This window comes from Stenella coeruleoalba (genome assembly GCF_951394435.1).
Source record: "Stenella coeruleoalba genome assembly, chromosome: 1".
Lineage (NCBI taxonomy): Eukaryota > Metazoa > Chordata > Mammalia > Artiodactyla > Delphinidae > Stenella > Stenella coeruleoalba.
This window is the reverse complement of record NC_137169.1, coordinates 33,518,113-33,529,594: the sequence shown is the minus strand read 5'-3', so window position 1 is coordinate 33,529,594 and position 11,482 is coordinate 33,518,113. Positions and strand designations below refer to the sequence as shown.

General features: G+C 53.6%; 1 protein-coding gene across 2 annotated transcripts in view; it reads left to right on the top strand.

Moving 5' to 3' along the window:
* The first annotated feature begins 2,348 nt into the window (after positions 1 to 2,348).
* HIVEP3 (HIVEP zinc finger 3) overlaps positions 2,349 to 11,482 on the top strand; it is a 56,926-nt gene continuing 47,792 nt past the window's right edge. For both annotated transcript variants that reach the window (XM_079915480.1, XM_079915479.1), the window contains exon 1: positions 2,349 to 7,788. In XM_079915480.1, coding sequence (XP_079771606.1) covers positions 2,719 to 7,788 — 5,070 coding nt within the window. In that variant the 5' untranslated portion in view covers positions 2,349 to 2,718. The remainder of the gene's footprint in view (positions 7,789 to 11,482) is intronic.

The following is an 11,482-nucleotide window of genomic DNA, read 5'->3' as shown; positions in this document are numbered from 1 at the left end:
CTGCTTCGGGAGGATGCTCTCTGCCTGAGTCAAAGGAGGGCTTTGACTGCTCAAAGAATAGCCTTGGAGGGATGTCATTTGAAGACATCGGTGATCTCATGCATCATTCACTGCCCCTGTCTGAAGTACCACATGAAAAAGTTCTTTTCAATCAATTCTCTGCTTCCTGCAAGGAACTTATATATTTCTTCCTCTCTGGATATAAAGACTCTGTAATGGACCATATCTCTCTTTTCTCCTTGACTGCCAGGAAGCTCAGATACAAGTGTATAGCTGAACTATAGAAGCACTGTAAGCCGTTATGATTGTTATACCAATATTCTTTCCATCCCACCAATCCTGACCTCCTGCCTTATTTACATTTTCCTTTGCTCTGATTTGTTATTCTTTTTTTTTTTTTTTGCGGTACGTGGGCCTCTCACGGTTGTAGCCTCTCCTGTTGCGGAGCACAGGCTCTGGACGCGCAGGCTCAGCGGCCACGGCTCACGGGCCCAGCCGCTCCGCGGCATGCGGGATTTTCCCGGACCGGGGCAAGAACCTGTGTCCCCTGCATCAGCAGGCGGACTCTAAACCACTGCGCCACCAGGGAAGCCCTGTTATTCTTATTTACAACTTTCTTATATTTATTTATAGCTTCTCATTCTTTTAAAAATATTTATAAAATTTTGTTATAGTTACATTGAAGTCTCTATAGAACCAAGATGGAAAGAAACAAAAAAGGAATAAATTTATAGAATATAATTTTTAGTTAGTTATTGAACTACCTGCCCTTCTGTGGCATGTTACTATGTCTGAGGTCCTGCCATCTGAGCGAAAATTATTTGAGTCTTTCAGACTTGTTAACTTTCTGAGCACTCTGTGAAAGTAGAAGGAAACTTTTCAACACTGCATCAGCAAACACCCAATGAAAATAAAGGTGAGGTCATGAAGGGAGCCTGAGATCAGGATGCCAGGGGCAGAGCAAGCCTGCAGGAGAGGGAAGAAGGCTGCAGAGACACGGTCACCCCCCCCCCCCAGACCCTCACCCAGGGGACAGACACCTGCAAGGTGACTGGGGAATAAAATCTGGCCATGGGGAGCCTGAGTTCAAGTGCTGGCCCTGCCTCTTAGGAACATAGAACCTTAGCAGGCCACCCTCCCTCTGCAGTCCTTAGTTCTGTCCACTGGAAAGTAAGGTGGCTGGCAAGACAAAGTTCACAGTGACTTCCAGCTTTGAAATGCTCACCATGCTCCTGGGGAGAATGGCTCTGCAATGCCCTTGGAGCCCAGGAAGCCTAGGCTGCCCGACTGTTGGCTGGCCCTGGCAGGGCACACACACTTGGGGCTCTGCTCTGATCAGCTTTGCCCCTCAGTTTGGCAAGGACCCCCATTCTGAACTACTTCCAGGGTATCCCTGGGGCACTGACTGGACAAGGAAAGGTTGAATACCTGGAGGAAACTTCCAGAATGACCCTCCAGCTATTGCTTGGCAGATCTGGTGGTCACGCTGTGTTAGACTGTGAGCTCCCACAGGCTGGGGCAGTGGTTTTAGCTTTTCTATGAAACACTGGTTTGGAAGGTGGGTTAGCAAGGGTTAGCAAAGCCATGAATGATGCCCTTCCTGGACACCCGCAGAACCCAGGGCCAGAGAGAAATACTAACCCGAGAACAGTCCCCCTCTTAGAAAGCTCATCTCCAAATAACCCACTGGCCCCAACTCTTGCACCAGCCATGGGACCGGCCGGGGTTCCTCCTATAGCATCCACATCCATTTCCATGTTGGACCCCACCGCAGCCCGAGATGCAGTTGAGGCAGGAATTGCTGTTATCCCATTTCATAGATGAGGCAACTGAGGCTTAGGGAGCTGAAACCCACTTGGAGTCACTCTCTGAGCAGAGACCGGAGCCCAAGCCTCCCATCGCTAAGTGCCCTGAGGTTCCCAGAGCCCACCCTGCCTCCTGCTCCCAGCGCTCCACACAGCCACTGTCCTCAGAACCACAGTGGGCATCCCTGGGAATGCAGACAAGGGAGGCACCAGCAGTGCTTCAATGCACAGAGCCTGGAGCTCTGGGTTCAGGTCGGGTCTCCCTGGTTAACTTGTAGGGATCTCACCAGGTCGGAGCTGCCCGAGCTGTGGATGAGTCGCAGTAACTCTCTCTTCTCTTCTCTTCTCTTCTATTTCTGTGTGTGTGCTCTTGTCAAGTAGAAGAGCGTGAGTTCCCCTCCGCGGCCGTTCATCTCCAACACGGGACAAAAGGGGAGAAGAGGCGGGACGGAGCTGCCTGCGGTGTCCAGCGTGGCTTCTCTCGTGTGGGGACCAGGGATGCCTGGGCCATGCACACAGCCGTCTCCAGCCATCAACGGTTCACATAGCACACAGGGGACTTGTGGGGGGCCACTTGCCACTGCCAACTGAAACAATACAATGGCAACACTGACATCCTTCATGACGTTTCCACGACAGACATTCAGGCAGAAAGTGCTGGCGCGTTTTCTGTCTGCAAAGTAGAGGGCCATGCCTCACTGACGTGAATAGACTGGGCCCTGATGACCTGCTCTGAGTCCACTAGCACCCAGTGACACTTGCAAAAAAAACTCCCAAAACCATCTTGGGTTTGGCTTCCACAGCTCTTGACCAATGTGGCCCAAGCCAGACGTCTCCTTGGGACTCTTGGATTATTCGTGAATGCGGCCTGCCCCGACCTTCCCTGAATAGCATCTGAAGTCCCGTGGAGGTCATGGATCCTGAACAAAGTGTCAAGGGCACCAAGAAGGCTGAGGGAAGTCCCCGGAAGCGGCTGACCAAAGGAGAGGCCATTCAGACCAGTGTCTCATCCAGCGCCCCGTACCCAGGCAGCAGCACCGCTGCCACCCAAGAGGGCCCCTTCCAAGAGCTCCTAGCCCCACAGCCCTTCCCAGGCCCCTCATCGGTTCTTAGGGAAGGCTCTCAGGAGAAAGCAGGCCAGCCACAGAATCCCCCCAAGAGGTCCTCCATCGAAGCCTCGGTCCACATCTCGCAGATTCCGCAGCACCCTCTGACACCAGCATTCATGTCGCCTGGCAAACCTGAGCATCTCCTGGAGGGGTCCACGTGGCAGCTGGTTGACCCCATGAGACCCGGACCCTCAGGCTCTTTCGTGAGCCCTGGGCTCCATCCTCAGAGCCAGCTCCTCCCTTCCCATGCTTCCATCATTCCTCCCGAGGACCTGCCTGGCATCCCCAAAGTCTTTGTGCCCCGTCCCTCGCAGGTCTCCTTGAAGCCCACAGAAGAGGCACACAAGAAGGAGAGGAAACCACAGAAACCGGGCAAGTACATATGCCAATACTGCAGCCGCCCCTGTGCCAAGCCCAGCGTGCTCCAGAAACACATCCGCTCGCACACGGGCGAGAGGCCCTACCCCTGTGGCCCCTGCGGCTTCTCCTTCAAGACCAAGAGTAACCTCTACAAGCACAGGAAGTCCCATGCCCACCGCATCAAAGCCGGCCTGGCCTCGGGAATGGGCGGAGAGATGTACCCCCCAGGGCTGGAGATGGAGAGGATCCCTGGGGAAGAGTTTGAGGAACCCACTGAGGGGGAAAGCACAGATTCGGAAGAGGAAACCGGCGGCACGTCCACTCACCCCGCAGAGCTGTCGCCGAGGCCCAAACACCCCCTCCTGTCCAGCGGTTTGTACAGCTCTGGGAGCCAGGGTTCCAGCCACGAACGCTGTTCCTTGTCCCAGTCCAGCTCAGCCCCGTCGCTCGAGGACCCTGCTCCCTTCGCAGAGGCCTCATCCGAACACCCCCTGAGCCATAAACCCGAAGACACCCACACGATAAAGCAGAAGCTGGCCCTCCGCTTGAGCGAGAGGAAGAAGGTGATCGACGAGCAGGCGTTCCTGAGCCCGGGCAGCAAAGGGAGCACTGAATCTGGGTATTTCTCGCGCTCCGAGAGCGCCGAGCAGCAGGTCAGCCCCCCAAACACCAACGCCAGGTCCTACGCCGAGATCATCTTCGGCAAGTGTGGGCGGATCGGGCAGCGGACCGCCATGCTGACGGCCACCTCCACCCAGCCCCTCCTGCCCCTGCCCACCGAAGACAAGCCCAGCCTGGTGCCTCTGTCTGTGCCCCGGACGCAGGTGATCGAGCACATCACCAAGCTCATCACCATCAACGAGGCCGTGGTGGACACCAGCGAGATAGACAGCGTGAAGCCCAGGAGGAGCTCCCTGTCACGGCGGAGCAGCATGGAGTCGCCCAAGTCCAGCCTCTACCGGGAGCCCCTGTCCTCCCACAGCGAGAAAACGAAGCCCGAACAATCACTGCTGAGCCTCCAGCACCCGCCCAGCACCACCCCCCCTGTGCCTCTGCTGAGAAGCCACTCAATGCCTTCTGCCACCTGCACCCTCAGTACCCCCCCACACACCTTCCGAGGCAGCTACTCCTTCGACGACCACGTCGCCGACTCGGAAGCCCTGAGCCGCAGCAGTCAACTGTTTACCTCCCACCCCCGGATGCTCAAGCGTCAGCCGGCCATCGAACTACCTTTGGGCGGGGAGTACAGTTCCGAGGAGGCGGGGCCGAGCAGCAAAGAGGCAGCCTCCAAACCCGCAGATGAACCGGAACCCAGGGAAAGCGACCTCACCAAAAAGACCAAGAAGGGTTTGAAAACGAAAGGGGTGATCTATGAATGTAACATATGTGGTGCTCGGTACAAGAAAAGGGACAACTACGAAGCGCATAAAAAGTACTACTGCTCGGAGCTTCAGATGGCAAAGCCCGTCACCGCAGGTGCGCACGCGTCTCCGGAAGCTGAAAAGAGCCAGGCGGAGCACGAGCCCTGGTCCCAGATGATGCATTACAAACTGGGGACCACCTTGGAGCTCACTCCACTGAGGAAGAGGAGGAAAGAGAAGAGCCTCGGGGACGAGGAGGAGCCACCCGCCTTTGAGTCCACAGAGAGTCAGTTCAGCAGCCCCGGGCCATCGGAGGCTGCTCGGAACCTTCCCTTGGAATCCGCCAAGTCACCAGCAGAGCCGAGTAAGTCAGTGCCCTCCCTGGAGGGATCCGCCAGCTTCCAGCCAAGGACTCCCAAGCCAGGGTCCAGTTCAGAATCAGGGAAGGAGAGGAGAACCACGTCCAAAGAAATTTCTGTCATCCAGCACACCAGCTCCTTTGAGAAATCCGACTCTCTGGAGCAGCCCAGCGGCTTGGAAGGGGAAGACAGGTCTGCGGCCCCGTTCTCATCGCCCCCACCCGCCCCGCATGGACGCTCGGCTCACTCCCTGCAGCCCAGGTTGGTCCGTCAGCCCAACATTCAGGTTCCCGAGATCCTGGTGACCGAGGAGCCCAACCGTCCAGACACAGAGCCGGAGCCGCCCCCTAAGGAGCCCGAGAAGACGGAGGAGTTCCAGTGGCCCCAGCGCAGCCAGACACTTGCCCAGCTCCCAGCAGAGAAGCTGCCACCCAAGAAGAAGAGACTGCGCCTGGCGGAGATGGCCCAGTCATCCGGGGAGTCCAGCTTCGAGTCCTCCATGCCTCTGTCTCGCAGCCCGAGCCAGGAGAGCGGTGTCTCTCTGAGCGGGTCCAGCCGCTCTGCCTCCTTCGAGAGGGACGACCACGGAAAAGCCGAGGCTGCCGGGCCCTCGTCCGACACACGCTCCAAACCCTTGGGCACCCACATGCTAACTGTCCCCAGCCACCACCCGCACACCCGCGAGATGCGGAGGTCAGCCTCAGAGCAGAGCCCCAATGTTTCCCACTCCACCCATATGACCGAGACACGCAGCAAATCCTTCGACTACGGCAGCTTGTCCTTGACAGGCCCTTCTGCACCAGCCCCAGCAGCTCCAGCGGCCCCAGCAGCCTCAGCGGCCCCAGCAGAGAGAAGGAAATGCTTTTTGGTGAGACAGGCCTCTCTGAGCAGGCCTCCCGAAACCGAGCCAGAGGCCACCCACAAGGGAAGACAGGAGAGTGAGGAACCAAAGCCCTCATCCAGTAAATCTTCGGCCAAAAGCCCATTGCCCCCGATTTCCTCTGCAGCCACCTCACACAGCGGGCACCCGGGAGGCAAGAGCCAGGCGCAGGACAGACCCCCGCTGGGGGCCACGCCACCCTACACAGAAGCACTGCAGGTGTTCCCCCACCCCATTGCTCAGCTCCCCTTGCAGGAGAAGCCGTACCTGCCCCCTCCCGTCTCCCTTTTCTCCTTCCAGCACCTCCTACAGCATGAGCCAGGGCAGTCTTCAGAGTTCTTCTCCACCCAGGCCATGTCCAGCCTGCTCTCCACACCGTACTCCATGCCCCCGCTTCCTCCCTCCTTATTTCAAGCCCCCCCACTTCCTCTCCAACCGACTGTTCTGCACCCAGGCCAACTCCACCTCCCCCAGCTCATGCCTCACCCAGCCAACATCCCCTTCCGGCAGCCCCCTTCGTTTCTCCCCATGCCTTACCCTGCCTCCTCAGCACTTTCTTCTGGCTTTTTCCTGCCTCTGCAGTCCCAGTTCGCCCTTCAGCTCCCTGGTGATGTGGAAAGCCATGTACCCCAGGTCAAAACCAGCCTGGCCACACTGGCAACAGGAACCCCTGGCCTCTCCCCCAGCACAGAGTACAGCAGTGACATCCAGCTGCCCCCCGTGGCTCTGCCATCCAGCTGCTCAGCACCCACGTCAGCCCCTCCGCTGGCCCTGCCTGCCTGTCCAGACACCATGGTGTCTCTGGTTGTGCCTGTCCGCATCCAGACCAACATGCCGTCCTATGGGAGCGCCATGTACACCACTCTTTCCCAGATCCTGGTCACCCAGTCCCAGGGCAGCTCAGCAACTGTGGCTCTTCCCAAGTTTGAGGAGCCCTCATGCAAGGGGACGACTGTGTGTGGGGCAGATGTGTACGAGGTTGGGCCCAGACCGGCTGGGGTAAGTGAAGAGCAAAGCAGAGGTTTCCCGACTCCATACCTGAGAGTGCCTGTGACATTACCTGAAAGAAAAGGCACTTCCCTGTCATCAGAGAGTGTCTTGAGCCTGGAGGGGAGTTCATCAACAGTGGGGGGAAGCAAACGTGTCCTTTCACCAGCTGGCAGCCTTGAACTTACCATGGAAACCCAGCAGCAAAAAAGAGTAAAGGAAGAGGAGGCTTCCAAGGCAGATGAAAAACTCGAGCTGGTGAAACCGTGCAGTGTGGTGCTTAGCAGCACCGAGGATAGCAGGAGACTAGAGAAGTCCCACTTGGGCAGCCAGGGCCAGGGCAGGAGGGAAGTAGAGACACTGTCCAGCCTGTCCTCAGATCCATCCGACCCAAAGGAAATTCCTCCCCTTCCTCAGCCCTCATTGCCCCGTGTGACAACCCCGGGCTCAGAGGCTATGAAGGAATATGCCCAGCCGTCTGGTAAACCTCACCGAAGAGGGTTGCTCCCACTGAGTGTGAAGAAAGAAGATTCCAAGGAACAACCTGACCTCCCTCCACTGGCACCTCTCAGCTCACAGCCTCTGTCAGAAACGTCCCCCAGGCCAGCCAAGTTGCAAGAAGGTACGGACTCAAAGAAGGTACTGCAGTTCCCCAGCCTCCACACGACCACTAATGTCAGTTGGTGCTATTTAAACTACATTAAGCCAAATCACATCCAGCATGCAGATAGGAGGTCCTCTGTTTACGCTGGTTGGTGCATAAGTTTGTACAACCCCAACCTTCCGGGGGTTTCCACTAAAGCTGCTTTGTCCCTCCTGAGGTCTAAGCAGAAGGTGAGCAAAGAGACATACACCATGGCCACAGCTCCGCATCCTGAGACGGGAAGGCTTGTGCCATCCAGCTCCCGCAAGCCCCGCATGACAGAGGTGAGTTCAGCCTTGTTTTTCTTCTCCCCACTGATTTTAAAAGTCTTTGGTGAGCTTTTAAAGCCACATTCTCCTCAAGCTCCATTTGCAAAATGAGAGCCAACTGAGTGGGCAGATTTCCTCTCTATCAGCTGTGACTGACCCCCTTATTTATTGGGTTTCTTTGTCAGTGTCCCTCATATCATTGGACTAGATACATTTCAATAAAGTGAGCTTTAAAGTGATCCACTTTCCCATTAGCTTCTATTGAAAAATCAAAGACACAATCTCAGCCAAAAGACAGATGGAAAGCTGCCACTCCAACATACATTTCTCCCTTATCTGGTTAGTCTTTTCCTGTTCTTCACATCTACTATTTCTGTTCTCTGGTGCCACTTGAAATCTTCCCATTGTCAGAGAGTCTAGAATTGGACGCAAATGACTCCTGAAATATTCCTTCTTTCTTTTCTGTGAGTAGGAGAGCAAATAGAGCTTGGCTGCAGTATCCCTCTCTACCAGTAGGTGGCAATGTCACGGCTTGACTCATCTATGATGGTGGTAGCGCACAGCCCCGACCAAGGGCTCATGTTTACTCCATTGCCTCTGACTTGAGGCTGCATCAGGAGGCATAAAATGAACTGATCCCTGCAAGTTCAGGAAGATTGACATTTGATCATTCCAAGTTTGCTTCAGACCAGTGACACCTCCATATCCTGACAAGGCCAGCATAAGGATTTAGGCCATGATGTGCTATGCTGACTTGATATTTGTGGAATAACAATTGGTCTTATTGGTTGAGTAGCCTCACTGTGCCAGGCATTGCTCTGTGCCCTTGAATCCAGTTGATACTCATCTCTACCTGTGAGGTAGCAGTATCATCTTCATTCTGTAGATGAGGGAACTGAGGGTCAGAGGGTGAGAGAGGTCCAGGTCACAGGGCAAATATTTGGCAAACCCAGAATTTGAACCCAAACCTGTCTGACTCCAGAGAGTCTATTTTTCTTCTTTCATTTATTTGAGGAAAGAAAACCTTAAAAGTGACTGCAAGTTTAGAGATGTTCACTAGTGTGTCTTCAGATTCTTTGACCAAATAAGTCCCCTAAATTCCTATTGTAGATAAATGAACAAAACTATGTTCGATAACTTCTCCTATATTTGTATCCTGCTCTTTTATTGAGTGACTTTTGTGCATTGAATTTGTCCTTAGCTCTACTGGATATTCTTCACCAAACTGTTTCCCAAATTTATTCCCTAAATATCCTTGTCAGTCTACAGACATCCTTAAATGAGGTTTCCACTTTCGCCATAAACATCATGACTGATTTTCTCTCCAGTGTCTCTTACTGGCTATGGCTACTCCCAAGAAGCTGTTGTAATTATGTTCACACTTAGAACTTATAGTGCACTTACTATGTACCAGGTACTGTGCTCAGTGTTACTTTTATCCTCACAACCAACCTTGACAGGGTTCTATATCACTATGTGATTGATAAAGAGACAAAAGCACAAAGAAGTCAGGTGACTTGCACAAGGCCCCACACACAGTAAATATCCTGGATTCAAAACTAGATCTCACTCCAAAGTTCTTCTGGATGCTCAGGACTGCTCCTCTGTTTTAATGATTGAACACTGAAAGGTGGTTTACGAAAAACAAAGAGTTAACTTGGCTTAACTGGGTTTGGCAAGCATTTGTTCAAAATGCTGCTTTCCTAAAATGAGCTGAACCGTGCACACTTTTTCCTGGAATATTCCATTTGATTCACTGGCGTGTTTCCTACCAGAAGCTCACCAGTCTGGTCCGTTAATGTAACTGCATGGCCCACTGATGGATGCCTTTCTATAATTACACCTCTTTCTGGTCTCTGCTTGCATATCTCCAGTGACTGGGTGCTCAGAACCTCTTAGTACAACCCAGCCCATCTTGGGACAGTGCTTTAAGAAAGGTCCCTATTATACTGAGCTGACATTTGTCATCCCATAGCTTCCATTCCCTGTTAGTAGCTCTGAAAAGGCCCTTTGGGCTATACCAGCATTTCAAAGCTCTTCCTAACCATCTTTGTGCAGCTCTAGGCCACCCAATCAGGTTTGAGTTTGGTCACATACATTTTTTTTCAATTTTAAGCCCTGGAGAAACCCAAGCTTATACAAGAGTTCACTCTGCAGCCACATTTCATCCCCCAGGTTTCTCCTTCCTTTTTCTCTTTGGGGATCATTTTGACAACCACATGCACCATTGCGAAGAAATTAAGAGCGAGGGCTTCAGTGCCAAGTTGCCCGAATTTGAATCCCAATTTGGGCCAATTACTTAACCTCTCTGCACCTTGGTTTCCTCATCTATAAAATAGAGACAATAATAATTCTTGGCTCATAAGACTGTAGAGGTAATTAAATGAGTTAAAATATGCAAAGTGTGTTTAGAACAGTGGTTGGCACATTGGCACTTGATCATCATTATCTGCAGTTATTCACATTATTATCATTAAAAGCTAAAGTGGATCCCTGCTCAATTCCAACAGTGTTTCCTGGTAGAGTGGCTCCTGCCACCAAAACCAGCCTCCTCTAGCTTGGCCCTGACATCACAGCTGGTTGTGAGACAGAAGTCATTCATCAGCCTGGGGGAGGCCTCTTTGTCCTTCCAAGGATGGCCCAGATGGCAGACTGAGATGGAAGTGAAAACAGCAATGCTCTGGAAATCCCTGGGTATTGCATAAAATCACCTGCCTTCTGCCAAAGCAGCAGTCCGTAGCCTCACTTGGTTTCCACTCCCCATCTCCAATTCTGAAGAGATTTTTTTGGGGGGGGTCACTGAGTCCTAGAAGTTGACCCTGGAATGAATCTCCAAGATGGTCTAATCCCCTCAGACTCTGAGGCCCAGAGAGGTGAAGTAATGCACCCAAGGGTGGCTCAGCATGCAGTGGCTTATGTGGGGCTAGAACTCAGATTCCCTGATTCCCAACCAGCTACCTTTCTGCTCAGCCCCAGCCCATCCTTGTAGGGGCAGGTGTGGTGACTGGCACAGGGACTTCTGTCCTTAGATTGTCCCAGTACCAGGAGACAGGGTTGCTGCTCCTGTGGACTGTCAACAGTGCAGTTCCTCGTGACCTTAATGACAGTGGCATGAAGTAGGATAAGAATGTCACTGCTGGCCCCAGCCCCCAGCCTAGCATCGCTGCTCCCTATTAAAGGGTGCACCCACCCCTGCCACCATCAGAGGATCTGGGGGACATGTTATCCAGCCAGCTCTCACCACCGAGGCCCTTATCTCTTGAAGAGAACAGCTTCCCTGAGATGCACACCCGCCAGGCCCAGGCCCATCCGTAGGCGGCACCAGCCAGGCCGATCAGTGGGCGGCACAGCTTCTCTGTGTCCGGCTCGGGGGTGGGGGACTGGGGGGGTGCTATTGGTCAGGGCCTTCAGGAGACCTGCGTTCTGCTCCCAGCAATGCCCTTAACTTGCTGTGTGACCTTGACTTTCTCATCTATAAAAGAGAATTGGGCTGGTTAATCTCCAAAGGTGGGGCCTTCATTTATGCATTCAGCATTCCTCAAATGCCTTCTCTGAGGCTGGTGTGACCGAGGAGACCAAGATGAGGACCTGTCCCCAGAAGCCCCTAGACTAGTGTGAAAAAGCGAGCAAACGCAGCTCTCATGGGAAGGCCTGGTCTTCCCCTGAAAAAGACCTGGTCAGTCCCAGTTCTGACTTCACCTCTCTGAGG